Below are 23,022 nucleotides of genomic sequence, written 5' to 3'. Positions count from 1 at the left end.
GTGCCCCCTCTGGCAAAGCCAGGCCTCAGCATTCCCGCCTGTCAGCTGGTGGGTGAGTAGTGATGGAGAACTCTCCCGGGGCCATCTAACCAGGCTAACCTTAGGAGAAGCGGGGGGGAACCTGTCTCAGGACCACCCTCTGGGCCCTTGGGCTTGGCACTGAGCTCGTCTCAGACAGTGATAGGAGTGGGGGCATGTGGGAGTGCAGGTGTGTGTACCCACGAGTGTGTGATTTTCTGTGTGTGCCAGGAGACGGTGAGTGGGCAGCTAGGTCTGGGTGTGACCATGAATAGGATCTGTGTGTTTATATTCATGACCATTTAGGTTTGTGAATCTGCATGACCACATCCTTGTAGTTTGGGAGCTTTTGTGCATGATGGAGTATGTCCCAAACTGCAGGCTAAGTGTATGAGTCTTAGGTCTAGGGGCTTTCCATGAGAAGCTCCAAGGTGGAGGCAGGAGTGGGAAGAGCCCCTTGAGGACTGGAGCTGTGGCCTTGAGAGAAACGTTTCAGGGAAACCCTGGCTCAACTTTCAACCAGGAGAAATTACCCTTCAAGTCTATTTATTTAGGAACTGTTCTCATTCCTCTCCTCCTACTTGGGTGAGGCCCGACGGTACTGAGTCCCACTCCAGGGGCTGGAAGTCCCTGGGAGGAAAACCAAGGAGTTCTAGAGGATGCTGGGCTGTCCTTGAACCCAAACCCCTGGAGGTAGACCACGGGATCATCAGAATTCGCAGGCTCCCCGGGAAGCATCCTAGAGACAATTCCCTCATCCGCCCCAGCACAGAGACAGGACATACATAAAGCCACTCAGAGGAACAGTCACACAGTTACCCAGACCTGGGCACCCGCACAGCATCACACAGGAACTGGAAGCCCACGTGTGTAGTCACAGATCCTCTGGACAAGCACATACACATGTACCTGTGCACACATCACGACAGGCCAACACACATACAGGCACTTAGATGTACAGACACATGTACGTTTACACACAGAAACATACACTGGTAAAACACACTCTTGCAAGGATATACATGCTTAGAGGTACATGCACACAGACATGCTTACATATGTCTTCACATATGTTCGGTCCCTTCCTACCCTCACTACGGTTCTCTCAGACCAATGCCCGGCCATAGCTCTCACTCACAATGCAAGACCCTTTGCAAGGTGGACATCAAAGGAAGGCAGATGCCATATGCATCTGGGATCCTGAGAGTACTGAGCTGTGTGTCTACATGCCCAAATTGTACATGTGAGTGTCACTGCGTGTCTGGTAGTCTGTGCCACTCTGTGCTGCTCAAGTTGCTCAGTCATGTCTGACTCTCTGCAATCCCATGGACTGTAGCCCGCAAGGCTCCTCTGTCCATGGGGATTCTCCAGGCAAGAATACTGGAGTGGGTTGCCATGCCCTCCTCCAGGGGATCTTCCCAACCCAGGGATTGAACCCAGGTCTCCTGCACTGCAGGCAGATTCTTTACTGTCTGAGCCACCAGGGAAGCCCCTGTGTGGCTCTAGCTCTGTCTAAAACAGGGAAGTGTCTGTGACACTGTGGGTATTTTCCTGTGTGTGTATTTCTGGCAGGACCAACATGTAGTTCCGTGTACCCATTTATGTGAATGTGAGTGTGGGTGACAGTAAGGAATGTGTGTGTCTGTGCATTTTATGGACTGTCTCTGTGAGCATACTTGTATATGTATGTCTATGTGAACATCTGCATATATGCGCACTTTCCATGGTTACATATGACTATGTGGTTCAGAATCCACAGGCTGGCTGGGCTGGCTCCCCTTCCAGCAAAGGCTGCAGCCTGGGGTGGGGCCAGGAGAGACTGGACTGAATCCCTCAGCCATTGACAGTCGTATTTACAGAACTCCGAGTTAAGATGTAATTGCTTCTATTAATCTTTCTCCGGTTGTTAATTGCTCACTTATCGGGTTGTGTATTATGCCGACTGTTGCTCTTAATTCGCCTCCATAGCTGCAGGTGTTTGCCGCCTTATTAACTGTTCATCGGCGCAGCTAGGGATGGAGACTTAATTGGCCCCCAGAGCGGGACACAAGCAGGCCAACTGGGCACTGCCAGGCTCTCAGCCTGTCCCTAGAACCCTTACCTGTGGAGCACAGGTGGCTTCTAGGGAAGGAGTTGGCCCACTGCCATCCGTCGGCAGACAGCAGTCCAGCATACAGCAGACTGACAACTGCAGGGTACGGCCCCAACATAAGTGCACCTCGTCCAGGAAGCCAACCAACCAAGCAGAATCCAGCCTCTACCCTCCCTCTTTATCACCAACAAACATCCGCCACCTAGGATAGGAGCCAATCTCATTTATTTTAATTATCTGAACTTAACTGAGAACTAAGAGATCAACACAGTAGAACTGACTCTTCTCCTTTAACACCTGCTCTGCCACCTCTCTGACCCTGGCTGTTAAGGTTACATAGAAAGAGAGGAGGACAAGAGGGAGCGTCTTCCAGAGCAGAAAGGTGACACTGGACTCAGGAGGACTTTCCAGTTTTTTAAGAGGCTCTCTGGAACAATTATAGATGGGGGAAAATGGAAACAATGACAGACTTCCTTTTTTTCTCCCATCTGCAACGATGCTTTTGAACTGTGGTGCTGGAGAAACCTCTTGAGAGTCCCTTGGACTGCAAGAAGATTAAACCAGTCAACCTAAAGGAAACCAACCCTGAATATTCATTGGAAGGACTGATGCTGAAGCTGAAGCTCCAAAACTTTGGCCACCTGATGCAAAGAGCCGACTCATTAGAAAAGACGCTGATGCTGGGAAAGATTGAAGGCAGGAGGAGAAGGGGACAACAGAGGATGAGATGGTTGGATGGCATCATTGACTCAATGGACATGAGTTTGAGCAAACTCTGGGAGATTGTGAAAGGCAGGGGAAGCTTGGTGTGCTGCAGTCCATGGGGTCACAAAGAGTCGGACACAACTGGACAAATGAACAACTAAAACAGAGTCCAAGTTAGAACAAGAACTTCCAGATTTGTTGCTCTATCCCAGCCACGCTCCAAGGATCCCTCTCAGCTTCTGCTTTCACAGCCCCAACAGGGAACTCACTTCCTGCCTGGCACTGCTACACAGCTGCAGCAGTGAGAGGGTTCTCCATACTGAGCTGACTTCTGCCTCCCTTTGCCCCAAGTCACAGCAGAGGAGTCCCAGTTGTTCATAATTGTCCCCAAATGGGGACACTAAAGACATAAAAGGCAAAGAAGTGGCCCCAGGGCCCCCCAGTCCTCTCCGGAAAAGGCTCAGCTACGTGGCTCTTCAAGCAAAGTTTCTGGCCGCAGCCTCCTGCTAGATCCTGCTCCATCCCAGACGTCACAGTCCTGGAGAATACTCGCTTGGTCCCCTTAAAAGCTCATCTGGTTCTCAAAACTCTCAACTTTGCTGCTGCTGCTTTGAGACAGAAGTGTAAGGTTTCTTGAAACAGTTGGCCACTGAGATAGCGAAGGGTGTAAGGGTGTGTGTGGTAATGGTGGTGATGGGCAGGGTGTCCATGTTTTATCAATCTGGCCTCCAGCCTCCAAGAAGGACAAAAAGGCAAACGATACTCCTCACCGTGTGCCTCAAATCCAGGCTGCTTTGCTGTCTGGAAGTTCTTCCCAGTGTTGTGTTTTCACAACATGAGCTGCAAAGAAGTCAGTTTGCTTTGGTTGGGGCCTGAGAGGAGCTGGGCTCCATGCAGGGCGGGAGAGAGCTATCACGGAGGGCCTACTGTATGCCAGAAGCAGCAAGGAGTGTACCTAAAAGTGATATCTCATTGAACCCTCACATTACTGTTGAGTTAGAGATTAGTATTCCCATTCACAGAGAAGGACACTGAGCCATAGAGAGGGCAACTAAACTTGCCCAAGGCCACACAGACAGGAAATGGCAGGATTGGGATTCCAACCAGGCCTGGCATTGCCTGGTGGGACTGGGTCTTTGGTCAAGGGTACTTGGACAGATGCACTCAAATAGCTCCATGAGGTGACTGAGGGACCCAGGAAGCGGTGGTGACTGAGGGACCCAGGAAGCGGTGGTCACTATTACAGTTCACCCACCTACCCCAAACCTGGGAACGTTAATAAGCAAAACACTCACGCATGTGCAGCCCACGTACCCGTGAGGCGAGATGAGGAAAGAGCAAACGTAACTGTCCAGGGATTGTTGCCCAAACAAGTTCCGACTCCGCCTCTATGTTAATGACATGCAGATACATACAAATTTGCATAAGCAACCGCTCAAATCTTCTGGAGCAATGGGGTGACACTGGAGCGGTTGCTATAGAAACCCAAAAGCGACCCCTCCACCCCCACCCCTGTTCCCTCTACTGCACAAGCAAACGCATAGGCCCAGGGTTCCTCGCTTCAGGGCCCAGAGGGTCGCGGAGTCTCAGAGGGTGTAACCGGAAGGACCCTCAGAAAAGGCGTTCTGCCTGGGGGAAACAGAAGCCCAGAGAAAATCTCGGGAGAGCACGGCCTTCGGCCGCCCTCTGCCAAAACCGAGAGCTGGGGGGCTCTTCAGGTCCGCGGCGGCGACTCATACTCCGGCCTAGCAACGTGAGCCCCGCCCAGCGTTGCTTGGCAACCCCGAGCCCAGCACCCTCCGGCCACGCCCCCTAGTAACTGCTCGCCTAATCCGCGCTTCTGGCCATCTCTGCCAAATAAAAAGCAAGGGGCTGCGGACTTCGGCCAAAAGGTGGGTGAAGGTTATGCTGTCCAGACCTCGAGGCAGCCTGAGGATTTACGGAATCACCTATAGTCCTCTCCGCGGCGCAAGGTGCCAGAGGGCCGCATTATCACTCCCATTTACAGAAAGGAAAACTGACGCTCCGAAAGGAAGTTTCAGTCCAGAGTACGGAGCTGCTTCTTCCTTGAGTGCTTGGGAAAGCAGCAAACGCTCTCCTGTCTTCCTGGGAGGAAGCCCTTGGCTTTGAGAGGGGGCGCACAGCCGTCCCCTTACTGCCTGGTGTTAAAATAATGGCCCAAGTTGCTGCCGAGTCAGCATCCAGCCGCAGGTTGCATGGTAATTTGCGTAATTTGCATACAAGACGGAGGCCCAGACAAGGCCCTCGGAACCCTGCCCCCTCCCCCGTTCATCAATCCAGTTCCCACTCTCTGTCCCACCCCACCCCCGCACGTGCTTCCAATCCCTACGGCTAAATTCCCACACTTCGTCCCGCCCCCAGCTGGGCCTCCAGTCCTGCCAGCCCCGACCTCCATCCCAAGGTCTAGGGCCCCCTCTGCTGTCGATCGCGAGTAGGGCAGCAGCAGAGTTCGTGGGGCAGAGAGGTGGTACACCCCCAACTACTGTCCCAGTGTTCCCAGCCCAGGGCGACGTAGGTAGACTTCGAGAACCGGTGGAAAGTGGTACAACCCTTCAAGCCGAAGCATGGGGTGGTGGGTAAGGCTGGCGTCCTGCTGCAAGTTCTCTCCTCCAATGCTAGCCCTGCTTCTGGGCCCTGAGTTAGGCAGCCAGGAGGCAGTTAGAGCCCATGCAGCTCTCTGGAGGTGCACACACACTCAGATACCTTACAATTGCAGCTGCTGTTAAGAGCTCACCCCAGACCCCAAACAAAGCAGCACCATCCCACCCTAACACCAGCCTCCAAACCCACCCTGAGAGTCCACCTCCCAAGCCAAGACCCTTGGCTTGTCTCCAGTATCAGTCCCTGGGGGCTGTCAAGAGGAACAAAGAAGAGACATCAGAGACCCACAGACAGACATAGAATCAGACGCACACACATGCCCACGGCACTAGACACACAGAGACCCTCAGATATGCACAGAAACAGAGACATGGGGATTATGGTGGTAACCTCCAACTATCAAAAGGAAAAACCTTGGTAATTGAAAAATTAAAAAACCCCTGCAACTTGCTCTCCTTCTCTCCCTAACAATCTTTAAGTGTCTATGCCCTTTCAAAAAACCTCATTTCTTTCTCTCCCCCCAACCTAGAGCTGCCCTCTCTCTCATCACTACTTCTTCCATCCAGTTCAAAATACTTATTAAAATGTTTCCAGAGCCCACCATGGCAACAGGTGAACCCTGGGGCACAGTGATGGCCCAGGACCTCAGATACTCAAAGCTGCCCCGACCCTCCATCCCTAGTACTTTAGCTCTGCCATACTTGTGCACAGAATCTTCCAGATACACCCACCTCAACCCACACAGGGCCAGTCCCAGGGTCCCTCCTGTCCAGCCAGCAGATGCAGTCTCAACTTTGCCAAATTCTTTATTAAACCAAAAATCAACACCAAGCAAATAGCAGAACAGCAAATGTAAACAGCTAACTCTCCCCTTCCTATGTCCCTGCTGCTCTCCCTGGAACACTTAAGAGTTAACACTGGTGGGGGAATTAAAACCCCTCTTGTATGAGTAATGAGGGTCAGGTCTCTCCAGGAAGGGGACTATCAGTGCCAGCTCCATCTGTAGGGCCCAAAGAGGAGTCCAGGGCTGAGCCAGGGGGCTCTGGAGCTGCAGGGGGCTGGCAGAGAAGGCCATGAGTCCCAGGGACTGTGGGAGGCTGAGCAGGGGGTTGGGAAAGTTCCTCCTGTCCTGGGGACATCAGTGAGGCTTGGAGCTGCTGGGTCATGGCCACCAGGGATTTGAGATGCTGGAGCAGGGCTTGGTTGGGACAGGAAGCCCTGTGGCGGTGCTGGTCATGGCCAACTGGTGATGCTGAATAGGGATGCCAGGACTGGCACCAGCCTGGTTTTGGAGGCAGCAGCCCTCGCCCAGGACCCTGCCAGGTCTTAGGCTCTCCCCACAGACTGCCCCTGCCTCTGGGTGGTCTCTGCCAAGCACAAATTCCCCTTGGAGCCAGGCTGTCTTTGCCCTGGCTCTGCTGCACGGCACCCCCTGGGGGAGGGGAGCCCTTCGGCGCCACATGTGGTCCCTTGTCCTCTGGCTGGAAGCATCTCATCTCCACTTCTCGGCTGAAGGAGACCATTTTGCGAACCTTCCCCCTCAAGGCAGCAGAGCCTGCCATGGCCGGGAGCCCTGACGGCGGGAGCAGCAGAGCCAGCACCAGGCTTGAGTGAGTGGCTTCCAGGCCTGGAGAAAGGTGGGGGAGAGACCAAAGGCGTGGACAGAGAGAACTCACAGCCCCCAGAAACTGCCTTCTGTCTGTGGCCAAGAGGTCTACAGCTCAGACCCCAAGAGAGCTTTCCAGCAGTAAGATGGGGCCCATGAGGGGCTGAGAAAAGTAAGTAGGCGGCTTTAAGATGCTCTCATGGTGTGAGAACGGGTTCACTGGCTGAGAATGAGGCATGGATAGTCTGATCTCCAGACTGTGATTCTACCATAGAATCCCCAGATCAGGCAGCCCAGAAACATCAAACCCTCTGCTCAGGAATAGGCACACCCCACTCCTTGATACCACCCAGCCCCCGCCCCCAACCATGCCTTCCTGGAGTCACGCCCTGGAGGCTACCCATGCACAAAAGCCAAGCCTGGCCCAAGACAGCCGTGCTAAGAACATCCCTCCTTTCTCTTTTATTTAGGCCTGGCTTTCAGCCGATTATTTCTGGTTCCTGCCTCTGCTCTGCCGTGTTTGAGTCAAACGTGACTGGCCAGTGAGTTTCTCATCGGCCTTACTGGAGAGGCTGTCTAAGTGGTGGCTAGGAGCCCAGTTTCTGCTACTGACTGACTCTGTGACTCTAGACAAGTCACTTGCTTTCTCCCTACCTCCGTTTCCTCATCTGTGAAATGAAGAAACTAACTACCATTCTGATAGAGTAATGTTGAGGACTGACTTAATATTTAAGTACGGCTTTCAGAACGCTGTCTGGCACATACTAGGTGGTATGCCAGTCTGTTCTCACACGTGCCTGTCTCGGGAGTTCCCTGCTGAGACGTGCCTGCCTCCACAGAAATGGGGTGACTATGTCAGCAATGCCCGTCTGGTCACCCAGTGAGGGGAGGCGGGGTGTGGGACAGGCCTCAGGCACTCACCTGGACCTCCAAGAGGGCGCAGCCTGGAGGGCAGGGGCTGGAAGGCAGGCAGGGGCAGCAGGACCACCCTCACCCATTCCATGGCTGCCAAGCCGTGGCACTGCTTGTTGTTGAGGTAGGAGTAGAGCAGGTGGCAGTTCTGGGTGTCCCGAGAGCTCTGTGGGCATAGTCTGACCACGCAGATGTCCTGCGGTCACAGGAAGGAGAGCAGGTTTAGCAACAGTCATGCTTTGCTCCTGTGAGCACCCCTGGTCTCATCTGAACCTCTGAGAGCCGTGTGAGCAAGAGTGTCCCCATTTTTCAGAGGTGGGAACAGAGGGACTTGCCCAGGGTCATACAGGAGGTCTTCATACAGGAGGGGGGAACTGGACCCGGATATCTTAAACCAGGTCTCTGCTCCAGAGTTGGAGCAAAAAAAAGCTCAGGGCTGGGGGGACAGTGCTAGGAGGAGAGGTGGTTCTTACGGCTGGGTGGTTACCTTGGCCTCAGCTGGACAGATGCTGGCCAGAAAGTCCCAGACAGTGTCAGGGGCGATGCAGCTTGCAGAGCGGATCACCTGGGGCAGGGCCTGCAGGCAGGTAGGACAGCCAGTCAGCCTCCCAGCTTCCCACCCATTTAGGGCAGACTCAGGACCAGCTACCTGGAAGTCACAGCCTGTGGCCAAGAGGACGGGGAGGCAGTTGATCAGGGCCCCCCGTGGTTGTTGGGGCCCTAATTACTCCTGGAGGCCTACAGTTTGTCCTGGCCAATCTGCAACTTCTCAGAAACCCCTCACTCCCTCCTCGAACCCCTCATCCAATGTTTTAGCTGATCACTCGCTCACTCCTGGTTTCCTCTGAACCAGGAAACACCAGACCTTGTCCTGGGTCCTTCCTGCTTTATGCTTTGGGTTACAAGGAGTCCTTTGCCCATGTGTGAAGTGAGGCTGGCATCTCATTTACCCCTATGCCTAGCACGGGGCCAAGCGCAGAGAGGGTGCCAATGATTTAAAAATGATGAGTGTGTCAATCAATGAACGGCGGTGTGTGTAGCTGAGGGGGCTGGTTAACGTGTGAGGGAGTCCCTGGAGAGCAGGGCAGGAGCACCTGGATGAGGCGACAGCTGTGTCCCGAGACCAGCTGGGCCCTGACCCGGAACCGCTTGATGCAGAACATGTCCAAAGACCCCTCCCAGGGCAGCTGGGTGGGCAGGGCCTTTGTGGGCCCAGCAGGCATCTGGAGCCTAGAAGGAGGGACAGAGAGACAGGGCCAGACAGAACAGGTCATCAGGGCTTCCCCAGCAACTCCTTAGTTTTCAGAGAAGGTCTTGTGACTCCAGTGGGTGCTGGAACACTGGTCCAAGTAAGGCCTTACAAGGCGGAGACCAGCAGGCGGGGGTGATTAGTTCCATTGCACAGATGGGCAAATTGAGGCCCACACAAGAGGCAAGATTTGCCTAAGGCCATATGGAAAAGCCCAGGCTTTGTCTGCAGCCCCAGTGGGTGCCTCGCCTACCCACCCTGCTGGGTTGCCCACCTCCTTGCCCACTTCCCCACACCTGTCCTTGCGCACTGCTAGAGGCTTCTCCTTGTTTGGGGGCATATCTGGAAAGGACACAGGAACTTGGCTTGCGGCTCTCTGGAAAGCATGGTCCCGCATCCTCCTTGCAGCTTTGAGTGAGCTTGGCCGCTCACACGAGGGCTTCCAGTCTGCAAAGAGCAGAGCCAAGAGCTCAAATGGAGGCCAGCAGCTAGGCTGAAGCCAGCCCAGGGCATTACAAACTGGGTTTGAACCAGGTCCTTTTCGAGGTGACCTGGGACACCCTGCCACCATCGCCCCAAGTCATGAATCCGTGTTGCTGCTGAAGCCCACGCCCAGTCCAGGCCTGCCCGCCGCCCCTGCGCCCCTCCCGTGTCTCCCCCCAACCCGTGCAGATGCGGCAGCTGGGGTCTAGAAAGTGGTGCTCGTGCTGCTCCCTGCTGTCCCTCGATGTGGCGGGCAGGGCCCGGGGGCCGCCGTCTATGGACACCATGGGTCCCTGGGAGGCACAAAAGGAGAGAGGAGGTGGGCTGCGGAGGCGGCTGGGGAGTCAGGAGGCCTCCTGTTACATGGAGGCCTCAGCGATGTGGTTTTGTGTTTCTAAATAAACACCCCTGGTCTCATCTGAATCGCTGAGAGTCATGTAAGGAAGAGTGTCCCCATTTTCCAGAGGTAGAAACAGAGGGACTTGCCAAGGTCACACAGTAGTTCTGCAGTCACAGGGGGAACTGAACCCGGATACTGTAAACCAGGCTTCTGCTCCAAAGCTGGAGCAAAAGAGAGCTCAAGGCTGCAAGGGACGGTGCTAGGAGGAGAGGTGGTTCTCACGGCTAGGTGATTACCTTGGCCTCAGCTGGGCGGATGCTGGCCAGCAAGTCCCAGACAGCGTCAGCATAATACATTCTTTAATTACAAAAGTACCATGAACTTATTACAAAAAATTTAGAAAACACAGAGAATTTGAAAATAAAAAAAAAAAAAAACAAAAAATCATTCTTCGTCTCACCACTCAGAAGCAACTGCTGATATTTTGGGTATTCCTTTATAATAGCTTATCTATACCCAGAGTTTCAGGAATCCTTTTGCTAAAAGAGCTGGGGGATTTCCCTGGTGGTCCAGTGGGTAACAATCTGCCTTCCACTGCAGGGGATGCAGGTCTGATCCCTAGTGGGGGAACTAAGATCCTACATGACACAGGGCAAGTAAGCCCGCATACCACAACTAGAGAAGCCAGCAGGCCGTAATGAAGATCCCTAGGATCTTCTAAGGGATCCTAAGACCTGACACAGCTAAATACATAAATAAATAACTTAAAAAAAAAAAAAGGAGCTGGGATCATACATGCAAGCTTGTCTTTTCTGTCCATGAAGCACAGCAGAGGCATCTACCATGTTATATGGTCCCTATGGACACAGCACTCGTGGGGTGGACTGGAGTGTGCGCATCACCGTTGTTGCACTGCTGAATGACAACTGGGTCACGCCCAGGCTTTCACTAGTACAAATAACACTGAGGACATCCTTGAGCAGAAAGTATTTTCCTAAACTTTAAATTTACCTCCTTAGGATGAGTTCATAAGCAGATGACAGAATCGGGGAGAATGAACATTTTTCAAGTCCTAATGCCTGTTGCTAAATCAGCCTTTTACCTTACAATAGAACCAGCTTTAAACACAGAGCAAACATTTCTTTAGGAAGATTTGAAAAGATCTTGAAACTTACTTTTGCCTTAAAACCACCTCTAGAGCAGTGGACAAGGCTCAAGCTTTGGAGTCAGACAGCCTGGGTGCCAGTCTCCCCCACTGCCAACTAAGCGACCTTGGGTGTGAGGTGCCTCACCCATCTCACTCATTGTGAGGTCTGAATGAGGCACTACTTGTAAAAGGGGTACATAGTAGGTGTTCAACCGGAGGGACTGCTATTCTGTGTCATCTTCCCCTCCCCTACTCCCCAACCACTCTCTCTACCCATCTCTCTCTGGCTCCTCCCCCTACATTTGCATTCAACTTTCTCAGGGAATGCAGATTGGTTTGGGTTAGGGAGCAGCCACATCCCCTTAGGGCTCTTCTTTGCACCACCAGCAATTCTGGTTGTTGGCTTGGATACTGGTGCAGAAGAGTAGGGATTTCTGTTGGTCATGGCCACTGCCGTTTCCCCAGGCAACATGGCTCAAGGGACCTGCCTGACACTCCCCTATCCTGGACACACAACTGATTAGACCAGGGTGAACATCCAATCCATGGAACACCCAACCAAAGCCAAAGCAGCCTTCTCCTGGGAGTGACTGAAGTGAGCCAAGGAGGCGCTCCGATTGGCTGCAGGAGGCTGACAATGGATTGGATGGATTCATTGATTGGAGGGCTGCTCCAGCCTGCTGGGCCAAGTGCAAGATGGAGGAGCCAAGGGGGTGAAGGAGCAGGATGGGCACGAGGATGGGGCAGACCCCAGGGGAAGAAAGGACACGCTGCACAGATGGCCGGGACTCCACGCCACTCCCTGCTGGAGCATCCTCAGTCCTTCTGCAGAACAGAGTAAGCCTCTGCTCCTTAACATTCCCTAAAGTCACTGCCTCAAACAGCGTGGCCCGCCTGCTTCCCAACCTGGGATGTGGTCGGAGTGCCTGAGGTTGGGGGAACTACAGAGATGGGACTCACTACTCCACACGTGGGGTTCGGCCAAAAGGTGGGGGAGCAGCACTGAGAAGGCGTCGGCAGGCCCCGTGCCGGCGGCTGTCTCGCCCCATGCTCTCCCAGACCCCGTGCAGCAACCAATGTTCCCCGGTTTACAGTGACAACCCTGGGCCTCAGCATAGTCAGGTGCCTTGCCCACTGCCACACAGCTGGGGAGGTGAGGGCTGGGGCCCGTGGGCACAGGCCCTGCCTGGCGACCACCAGGTCAGGCTCCCACTTACCACCAGGTCCTCCAGGGTCAGCGTCTGGTCCTCATCCCGCAGGATCTCGACTTCCCCTTTGTGGGTCAGCTTGGAGGCTGGGAGGCTACGCGGCTCCCTCTGCAGCTGCTCAATGATCTCCAGGCCCTGGTAGAGGGGGCAGCCCCTGCTCAGCTGGGGTTTGGGGGGACTGGCCACCAGGAGCCCACGTGCTCCCTTTCCTCCTCCGAGGTCCCTCCACTGTGGCTCCCCTGCCATGCCAGCCGGTTCCCTTCCTCCACACCTCCACTTCTGCAGCTCCCTGCTCCCTAACCCAGAAAGACCTCCACCAGCTGCCCTACCTTTCCATAGTCCACTCATTCACCCTCCAACTCAAACCCTGCCTCCCCCAGGAAGCCTTCTTGAGCTTTGCTCCTCCCACAAGTCAAATCTGCCCCAGACTGTATCCCACCCACTCTCTGTCCTGGAAAGAGTGTGTGGTGTTGTCGAGAAAGCACAGCCACTGGCCCACCAGCTGCCACTAATAAAAACCCACAACGTGGTGTGGCCTTGGGCAAGCCCTTCGTGGCTCTAAGCTTCAGCTGATCTGTTCTTTAGAAATGAAATTAAGATTGTCATATTAAACAGCTTATATAGAGTGCTTAGCCTGGAGTCTAGTCCATAGTATTTGCTCCTTGTGATCCTTATTGTTGATCAATGTCATCCTATCTGAAATGTTTCTGGAAAGCTTATCTGTCCCTTTCTAACAACCCCTGGAGAACAGAAGCCCAGTCTTCCCTGCAGGGCTGGCTTTGTGGGCATGGGCTCCATGCAGTAGCCCAGGGCCCTGTTCTAGAAGGGCCCCATGCTTCATGCTGCCGTCATCTTGAAATTCTTAATCATTCAACAAAGTGCTCGCGTTTTCATTCTGCATGGGCCCCACAGTTTACACAGATGACCCTACTCCCTGACCCACAATGCCCCGACAGAAGCTCAGACTGCAGTGGGCAGATGCACCTAATGGATTACAGTATTAATTCTAACCAGCCTAGTGTCTGTCTGAACAAGGTCTTACTGCCCCCAGTCCATCCATGGGCCCCACTCCCTCGGTCAGTCCCCCTCTCTCTCACTGGGCCACCAACAACCATTACACAAACATCTCCCAAAGCTGGCTCAGTGCCCACACTTCCCCCATCTCAGAGCCATTCCCAGGGAGGGAGAGACCCACAGACACAGTGTGTGTGGGGGTGCAACTGTGAAGTGTGGGGGGCTGTGGGCTTCCTCACCAGGCCTGGGGCACCAGGAAGACATTCAGCCTTTTCTGGAATTTCTGGGGCTGGAACTGGAGCAGAAGCATCACACTGGGTCTACCCACCATGGATGGCGGATGATACTCCTGGACTCCAGAGTCTGGGCCAGCATCCCCAGTCCCCCCGCCCCTGCCCCGACCCTGACACACATACCCCAAGTCCAGCTCCACAGAAAAGCCAGAGGACCACACCTCCAGGGACGTCACCTCTACCAGGCTCTCCATCCTCAACCCCCTTCACTTCTGCCTCTTTTCCTGCTTTATCCGCCCTAGTGAGAACAGTCTCTCTGACTCTCTCCCCATCTGCCTGCTCTGTTTCCTCATTTCTGTTTCTGTCTATCCTGTACTCCCGTCTCACCACCTTCTTCCTCACTCTCTGTCTCTCCAGCTCCATCCTCGAGCCTCCCCCAAGTCCCTCCACCAGGTCCTGACCTGATCCGACAACTCACCCTCTTCTCCTCCTGGTCCCGCCAGCGGGCCAGTTCTTGGGGGGCCAGTTGGACTGAACTCATCCGCACCAGGCCGTGGGGGGTGATGTCTCCATGAACCACTTTGAGAAACAGCTCCTGCAGGGGTAGGGGCTACATCACGCCGCTTGGAGAACCCCCACCCCAACCCTGCCGGGTACTCCCAGGTCAGGCTCCCAGATACTCCAGGGCTTCCTACCTCGGAACGGGTCCCAGCTCAGCCCTGAGGCCCGCTCACCGGGTTCCTGGGGTCCCGCAGGTTGAACAGCAGGCTGCGGTACTTGGTCTTGTAGCGGCCGTTGGTGGCTTGTGTCAGGTTGAAGAGGGCTGCCTCGATGCCAGCAGCAATGCCCTCCACGACCTTCTCACTAAGCACCAGGTCTGGGTGCTTCCGACGGCTGTGGGGTGGGGAGGGGAACAAGGGTAGGGCCAGGGCACTGAGCCTGAGAGCGAGCAGGGGTGGGGAGCAGGGTTTGGGCCAACTCCGGTTTCTACTCTGAACATTTTCCTAAGTGAACCCATCTCACTCTGTGAGGAACAGGTATTATCATTCTCCACTTACAGATGGTGACTGCTGCTCAGAGAAGATAAGGAGCTTGCCAAGGCCACATAATGAGTGGAAAAGCAAGGTCCGACTGCTCGGCCCCTGCTCTCCCTGACCAGTGAACCAGGGTATGGATGGAGGGGCAGAAGCCGGGGGGTGGGAGGGTAAGGCACTGGTCAGGGCAGAGGATGGAGACCTGGTCCTGGGTATAACCCTGAATCAGCCACTGACTTGCTGTGTGGCCTTTGCAAAATCCTGCCCTCTCTGGGCCTTGGTCTCACCATTAGTAAAATGAGCGCTCTGAGCTCAGATCTCTGAGATGGTCCCAGCAGAGTCGCCCTGTGTCTGAAAGCATTTTCTGTGGGTGATATCCACAAGGACAGAGCAGACACTGAGAGCTGCAGTGGCTTAAAGGAAAAGCGCCACCTTGAAGCCAGAGAGACCCAGGTTCAAATCCGGCTCTCCACTGGCTTGCCGTGTGGGCAAATGACCTCACGGGACAAAATGGGGTTAGTGGTAGACACACAAGCCCTCAGAACACGGCACAGCCCCAGGAGGTGGGACATGCGAGGGCAGCCCTTCAGAATGTCCCGGGTTTCAGAGGAGGTGGCGTAAGGCCTTACCGACTCCACAGCGTCTCCTGCATGGTGCGGACCACGGTGTCCCGTATCCCAGTATCCAGGGGTGGCTTCTCCTGTTGGGGCTGAAGCTGAGCTGTGGGGAGAGAGTGTCACGGGCTCCCAGGGGATGCTCAGGGGCAAGGGTGTGGGGCAACTCAAGGCTGAGGGGCTTCGGGAGGTAAGGAAGGGGTCCCACCTCAGGGACCCAAGGTGTCTAGGATGTCTGTCTGCTGAGCCCAGGCAGCCAGCAGCCCCACCCCTTTGGGGAAGGACTGCAGGCAGATGGTCGGGGGAGGAGAGGAGTCCCAGCAGGGGTCAGGCCAGGAGCTGGGCATGAGTCCGTGTGTCCCCAAAAATTCCTGGAAGACAGGCGGCTGCTGAGGGGCACCCTCCACAGCCCCTCACCTAAGTCCTCGCCCCCTGCTTCTTCACCAGGTTCCTCCTCTTCAGCCTCCACTGGGCTGCGCTGTGGGGGAGGTGTGAGGAACTGAGGCCTCGTCCCTGGGTACAGCCTCCCAGCCCCAGGGTCGGGGGCGGGGGCACCGTCTCCCCAGCCGCCTGTGCACCCCCACATTTGCCCTGACCTGTGTGAGCCCCAGGGAGGGAGACTGCATGGCCAGAGCAGAAGCACTTACCCCTAGACCCTCAGCACTGGGCTCCTGAACGCGAACCCTCACCTGCAACAGAACGAGGAGGCAGAGAAGAAGGGGGAGTCCCTGGGGTGCAGGGAGTGACTCCTGGGGATGGTGAAAGGGGTCAGAGAGGCCACCAGGACCCCCCTCCCCAAGGGAGGTGGCCAGAGGATCTTGGAATGGTGGGACATGCCAGCTGGCCAGGAAGGAAGGTCCATGACCACTCTCTCCCCAGATGCATGGAGGCCACGGGCCCTCCCACCCTCCCTTGCTGCAGTCAAGCTCCTGAACTCAGAAGTGCAGGGGAAGGAGCACACACACACCAGGTTAGATGACAGTCTAACGCACCCCTGGCTGTCACATTCTGTGTGACTGTGGGCAAGTCAGAGCATCGCTCTGGGCTGTAGCAACGTCTCTGTGAACCACATGCTCATGTGTCTCTCCCAGCAGGATTAAGTGACGTCAGTGTAAAGACCCTGTTCTGTACCTGGCGCCTCACGCGGCCCCGGGCCCTGCGCCTTTTCCTCTTTCTGGGCCTCTGGGCAGATGAGGCTGAGCTGGCCTCCATCATGTCCTCCAGGACCTCCAGCTTTGGAGATAGCTGCCCCCCTGCCTGGCTGTAGCTCACGGCCCCCAGGAGGCAGATCACTGGTTCGGAACCAACCTGCCAGGGGAGAAGTGCCTTTCAGACTGCTAACCTCACCTGCGATTTACAGTCCTTTCTCTTCCCCGCTGAACTGTAAGCTCCATGAGGACAGAGAACACGTGTGTCTTGGCCCCCACTGTACTCCCAATGCCTGGAAAAGGCCCGGCACACAGTAGGGTTCAGTAAATGTTTGCTGACTGCCTGGCCTCCATCCCAGGAAAGGAGCCTGGCATCATTCTCATCCTCTCGGCTTCGCCCTTCCTCCCAGCCACGTTCACAGTTACTTGGACCCTATACTGAGACTTTTCTCACCCTTATTAACAGAGATGCATCTCACCAGGGGCTCATATCCTGCTCTGAGTCCACCCTCTCTTTCTCAAAATCTCTGTCAGGCCCCTTTTTAGGGATCAGTGACTTGCCTTTTCCCCCTGAAGCAACCACATGGTGAACATATCCATCACCCCTCTGAAAGCCTACTGATCATCCCTCTATTACCCAGAGAGGAAGCCCTTCATGACCCATTCAAGGTGCAGAGTAGTTCTGAGTCTTCTGACGACCTATAGAACCTATTGTGCTCCCCTTTCTGCTTTGGCCGCCAGGAAGCTCAGTTTTAACGTTAAACATAGCAGTTGTACCTTTCCAGGATTGGTAGAGTAAGGGGTTGTTAGTAACAAGATTTCCCCTTCTCCTTGCCCTTTTCTTGCTTTCTTTAGACTTTTATCCCATTTAAGTGTATTTTGATTCTTCCAATTTATTACAAGTCACCAGAAGTTGTTTTAAAAGTAGATGGATCTGAAAACTAATCCTTGAGTGAATGATCATGAATGGTCAGGTTCCAAGGTTTAGGGGAAAATGGAAGTCTGAGAGTCACATCATAGGAAGTGAGGATGCTCTGGAAGAGGGCAGGCAGGGGCAAGGGCCTGGGATTGTCTCTGGGGAGGACCCCTCCCACCCCACCAGACCTCAGAAGAGGAAGAAAGAAGAGCAGTAATAAAAAGCGAAAACCTACGTAACACACAAGCTTCACTCCATGGGCCATTCTCATCGCCTGCTTGGAGAGAAAGAGGATAGAAAGATTAGAATTCAGAGGACCCAGTGACCACCCTTCCTGCAGTGAATTCATAAGAAGACACCCTCACAAAGGTGAAAGATGTATATTCAGTGTTCACCGGGTTGGCATTTGTAACTAAAAAACGGGGTACAATCCAATGCCCATCAAAAGGAGAATGGTTAGTAAATAGTGACATAGCATACTATGGATTTTAAAAGTGAAAGCTGCTCAGTCGTGTCTGACTCTTTGCGACTCCATGGACTATAAAGACCATGAAATTCTCCAGGCCATAATACTAAGTGGCCATTAAAAAGAGTGAGTCAGTAAAAACCACCATTTGTTGAGGGCTTATAAAGCAGCTGGCTGTGAAGGGAGCATGTCATACATGATCCTACTAAGATCTCTGAACAACACCATGGACTATGTACTATTTCTATCCCCATTTTATAGATGATGAAACTGAGGCTCAGAGAGGCTCTGAAAAGTCCTATAGCTACTAAGCGACAGAGCTAGAATTAGAATCTAGTTCTGTCTGACTCCAAAGTCCAGGCATTTAACTGCTGGGCTATGTGGAGAGCACTGACAGATGTGGTAAGATTCACGGAAAGACGTCAAGCTGCATAGTTTGGAGAAAAAGAAAAAAATAGGTTATGGAGCAGTACATGTTGCATAAGCCGATTTATGTAAATATATATTTATAGATGCACAATACAGGTTATCTCTGGGGAATGAAATTCCAGGGGGACTTTCACTTTCTACTCGCAGACACCTGGGTATTTATGTTATTCAAAATGAGCATGTGTTTCTTTTACAATTACATACTATTTTTAAAATTAGAAAGTTCAGAACAATGTGTGTAGTATGCTACCATTTGCTTTAAAAAGAGACAGAATTTTTAATTTGTATTTGCTTTGCATCTGCATAAAATACCTCTGGAAGTATCCACAAGAACCTGGTAACAGAGGCTTCCAGTAGGAAAGGAACTGAGAGCTGGGAAGAAGGTTTTTCACTTTTTTTTTAAACCACGGGAATGAATCAGCCTTTCAAAAAAGTAAATTGAAAAAAAAAAAAAATGGGGGGGGAGGAGACAAGAAAACAGGATATCTGGGAAGGAAAGCAGGCAAGAGATTAAGAATGGTCTTTACAAGTTTAAAACCTTTAGGCTTGCCCCTGTTCTCAGGAGTCCACATACCAGTGTTATGAGGCTCCAAACAACAGGCAGCAGAATCAGACCGGCAAAGACCTCAGATACTGGACTTATCAGACAAGAATACAACGTATGTATGTATAATATGCCTAAATAAATAAAAGGTGAGGGGACTTTCCTGGTCGTCCAGTGGTTAAGAATCTGCCTTCCATCGCAGGGACATGGGTTTGATCCCTGGTCAGGGAAGTAAGATCCCACATGCCTCAGGGCAACCTATACCTGCACAATGCAACTAGAGAAAGCTTGCATGCCACAATGAAGACCCAGTGCAGCCAAAAAAGAAAGAAAAAAAAAAAGAAAAGGCGAGGTCAAACATATCAGTCAGTTCAGTGGCTCAGTCGTGTCCGACTCTTTGCAACCCAACGGGCTGCAGCACGCCAGGCTTCCCTGTCCATCACCAATTCCCAGAGCTTGCTCAAACTCCTGTCCATCGAGTCGGTGATGCCATCCAACCATCTCATCCTCTGTCATCCCCTTCTCCTCCTGCCTTTAATCTTTCCCAGCATCTGGGTCTTTTCAAATGAGTCAGTTCTTGGCATCAGGTGGCCAAAGTATTGGAGCTTCAGCTTCAGCATCAGTCCTTCCAATGAATATTCAGGACTGATTTCCTTTAGGATGGACTGATTTGATCTCCTTGCAGTCCAAGGGACTCTCAAGAGTCTTCTCCAAAACCACAGTTCAAAAGCATGAATTCTTTGGTGCTCAGCTTTCTTTATAGTCCAAACATATGATGAAGGGCAAAAATACACATAAAAGACCAAGCGTATTTGGTTGGGAACCAAACACAACTTCTGGAAATGAAAAATATGATAATAAGTATGAAAACTTAAAAAGTCAATATATAGGCCTAACAGTATTAGACAGCTGAAATAAGCTAGTGAACTAGAAGATAGCTTTAAAGAAATTATCCAAATTATTCACAGCACACAGACCGTGAAACACAATCAAAGAAACACAAAAGACAGAGTGAAAAGCACTAATTTCACTCAAACCAGTCCCAGAAAGAGAGAACTGAGCAGAGGGAGTATTTGAAGACAGACGACTAAGAATTTTCCAGAATTGATAAAAGACAACAATTTACAGATTCCAAAAGCTTAGTGAATTTCAAAAAGTTTAAGTAAAAGTAGATTCACACCTAGACACATTATACTTAAATTGCTCCACAACAATAATAAGGACATCCTAAAAGCACCAAGAGAAAAAATAACCATCTAACACTTTGCTAACTATCTAGCACTGACAATGTGCTATCACTGTTCTGAATACTCTCCATGTTAGTTCACTAAATCCTCACCAAAACCCTGTGAGTTAGATATCGGTACTGTTATTGCCCTTATTTTACAGAAGAGGAAACTGAGGCACATAGAGGTGCAGAAAGGCTAGTCAGTTTCCTCAGTGTCATACAATTAGTAAACCAGAGACCTAAGATTTAAATCCTGGCAGTCTGATCCCAGGGGGTTTCCCTGGTAGCTCAGCTGGTAAAAATTCTGCCTGCGATGCAGAAGACCCCAGTTTGATTCCTGGGTCAGGAAGATCCGGGGGAGAAGGGTTAGGCTACCCATTCCAGTATTCTTGGGCTTCTGTGGTGGTTCAGATGGTAGAGAATTTGCCTGCAATGCAGGAGACCTGGGTTAGATCCCTGGGTTGGGAAGATCCCCTGGAGGAGGGCATGGCAACCCACTCCAGTATTCTTGCCTGGAGAATCCCATGGACAGAGAAGCCTGGTGGGCTACAGGCCATGGGGTCGCGAAGAGTCAGACACAACTGAGCACACAGCAGTCTGATTCCAGAGGCCACGCCTTTAACCACTGATGCTATAATGTGCGTGTGTGCTCAGTCACGTCCAACTTTTTGTGACCCCCATGGACTGTAACCCGACAGGCTCCTCTGTCCATGGAATTTTCCAGGCAAGAATACTGGAGTGGTTGTCATTTCCTACTCCAGGGGATCTTCCCGACCAGGGGATCCAACCGGCGTCTCTTGCATCTTGGCAGCTGAATTCTCTACCACTGTACCATCTGGGAAGCCCAACACTATAATGCCTCTCACCAAAAGATATTAGTTAAACTAACAGCTAACATTTTAATAGCAGTATGGATGGCAAAACGTAGCAGAATAATATTTTCAATGTGTTTAAAGAAAATAACTATCAATCGTACACCCAGACAAAATATTTTTTGAGAACGAAGATAAAATAAAGATACCATAATTTACAAAACAGAAATAGACTTACAGACATAGAAAACAAACTTACAGTTACCAAAGAGGATAGCAGGGTGGGGTATAAATTAGGAGTATGGGATTAATATACACACACTACTATACATAAAACAGATAAACAGCAAGGACCTACTGTATAGCACAGGGAACTATATTTAATACCTTAGAATATATTGAATATAGTTACCTTAGCACAGGGAACTATATTCAATATCTTAAAATATATTGAATATAGTTCCCTGTGCTATAATGAAAAGAATCTTAAAAAGAACAGATTCAGTGAGTCAAATCACTTTGCTCTATACCTGAACCTAACACAACACTGTGAATTAATTATACTTCAATTAAAAAAAAGTTTTAAAAATTTAAAAATAAAGATATCATAGAGAAAAACCAAGAGAGTTTTTTTTAATAATTTTATCTTTCTTAATAAATCTTAAAGGATGAACTTAAGGCAAAAGGAAGAAAACATGCTCCAGACAGAAAAGCTGAGATGCAAAGAGGAATTCTGACCAAAGAAAATGATAAATATGTGGCTAAACCTAAACAAACACAGATTCTATGAAACTATAATATTTGGGTAATTTGTGGGATTGGAAAAATAACTGAGGACTAACTTCCTAGATAACAACATCACATAAATTGGGAAGGTGCATGCCTGGAATTAAAGCCTTCCAAGATCCTGTTATTTCAGAGGAAGATAGTAACTACCTTTATACTTTGATAGCCTAGGTATTTCTGTTGACATTTCTAACAGACATCAAAAAAATGTAAATAGGACACCAAAGACTTCCAAACTACTAGAGAGATAAAAAGTAATAAGAAAAGGCAGTCAATCTAAAAGGAGGCGATAAGCCCCACTTGGTTGCCAAAGATGGCGGAAGGGCAGGTCATCGTGCTCAATGCCCGGAGCCATCATGGCCAAGCAGGTGCTTCTGGGCCTGAAGGTTGTGGCCGTGTGCTGTGAGGGCATCAGCATCTCCGGCAATTTCTACAGAAATAAATTGAATTACCTGGCCTTCCTCCACAAACGGATAAACACCAACCCCCTTCTGTGGCCCCTATCACTGCCGTACCCCCGAAGGACTGAGGCACACTGCTCCATAAGAGCAAGCGAGGCCAGGCCGCTCTGGACCACCAAAGGTGTCTGAAGGGACCCCACCACCCTACGACCAGAAAAAGCAGATGGTGGTTCCTGCCACCCTCAAGCTTGTGCATCTGAAGCCTAGGCAGAAGTCTGCCTACCTAGGGCACCTGGCTCATGAGGTTGGCTGGATGAACCAGGCAGTAAAAGCCACCCAGAAGAAGAGGAGAGAAGGCCAGGTACCATTCTCGGAGACGTAGTAGCTAATGAGGCGACGGAAGCAGGCTGAAAAGAACACAGAAAAGAAAAGTGACAAATTCACAGACGTCCTCAGGACCCACGGGTTTCTAGTCTGAGCCCAATAAAATGATTTACTCGTCATGCTTGGCTTGGCCTGGCCTTCCTCCATCACCACACCAGGCTGCAGGGGGCCCCAGGGGCTGCCATCCAGGTGCCACACGCAGCCTGGGGCTTAGAAGACTAGGTACAGCGGAGGGGCCTTTGTCATGGCTGTTTAAGAAGGGCCTTTTTAAAAGTGTAGACAGGGCTGTGTAGTCTACGTGGTCTAAGGGCTGTGCAGGCATAACTTGCCTGAGACCTATTCCTTCATGAAGAGTTTTAGGACACAGGTGGTGGGAACAATCAGTGCTATTGCAATACTGGCAAAAGTGAGCTGGAAGACTTAGCTGGAAGGGACACCACATGAGTACAGGGAGTCTGCTTAAGCTTCCCACATGGTTGGATATACACTCTGCAGCTGCTAGGCTGTGAGACAATGGCTGGGCAGCACGAATCTGGGGTTCTAAAAGGTATTTATGGAAGGGAAGTGCAGCCAAGGGGTCACAGGCATTCCCCCTGTGTCTTCCCTATATTTTGTGATCCAAAATTAATCA

The 23,022-nt window shown here is 51.8% G+C and overlaps 1 protein-coding gene and 1 pseudogene across 1 annotated transcript in view; one reads left to right on the top strand and one right to left on the bottom strand.

Moving 5' to 3' along the window:
* Positions 1-6,225: 6,225 nt before the first annotated feature.
* SPOCD1 (SPOC domain containing 1) overlaps positions 6,226-23,022 on the bottom strand; it is a 42,967-nt gene continuing 26,170 nt past the window's right edge. Inside the window, exons 4-17 of the mRNA XM_025278528.3 lie at positions 17,577-17,615; positions 16,409-16,585; positions 15,925-15,966; positions 15,695-15,755; positions 15,293-15,383; positions 14,364-14,523; positions 14,108-14,224; positions 12,392-12,517; positions 9,869-9,980; positions 9,501-9,651; positions 9,050-9,185; positions 8,443-8,532; positions 7,965-8,151; positions 6,226-7,064 (exon numbers count right to left, since the gene is read on the bottom strand). Coding sequence (XP_025134313.3) covers positions 6,397-7,064; positions 7,965-8,151; positions 8,443-8,532; positions 9,050-9,185; positions 9,501-9,651; positions 9,869-9,980; positions 12,392-12,517; positions 14,108-14,224; positions 14,364-14,523; positions 15,293-15,383; positions 15,695-15,755; positions 15,925-15,966; positions 16,409-16,585; positions 17,577-17,615 — 2,157 coding nt within the window. The 3' untranslated portion in view covers positions 6,226-6,396. The remainder of the gene's footprint in view (positions 7,065-7,964; positions 8,152-8,442; positions 8,533-9,049; positions 9,186-9,500; positions 9,652-9,868; positions 9,981-12,391; positions 12,518-14,107; positions 14,225-14,363; positions 14,524-15,292; positions 15,384-15,694; positions 15,756-15,924; positions 15,967-16,408; positions 16,586-17,576; positions 17,616-23,022) is intronic.
* LOC123332212 lies at positions 21,920-22,485 on the top strand (annotated as a pseudogene).

The sequence above is a fragment of the Bubalus bubalis genome, chromosome 2 (assembly GCF_019923935.1).
Source record: "Bubalus bubalis isolate 160015118507 breed Murrah chromosome 2, NDDB_SH_1, whole genome shotgun sequence".
NCBI lineage: Eukaryota > Metazoa > Chordata > Mammalia > Artiodactyla > Bovidae > Bubalus > Bubalus bubalis.
The sequence above is the reverse complement of the archived record's forward strand: the minus strand, read 5'-3'. Positions and strand labels throughout refer to the sequence as shown.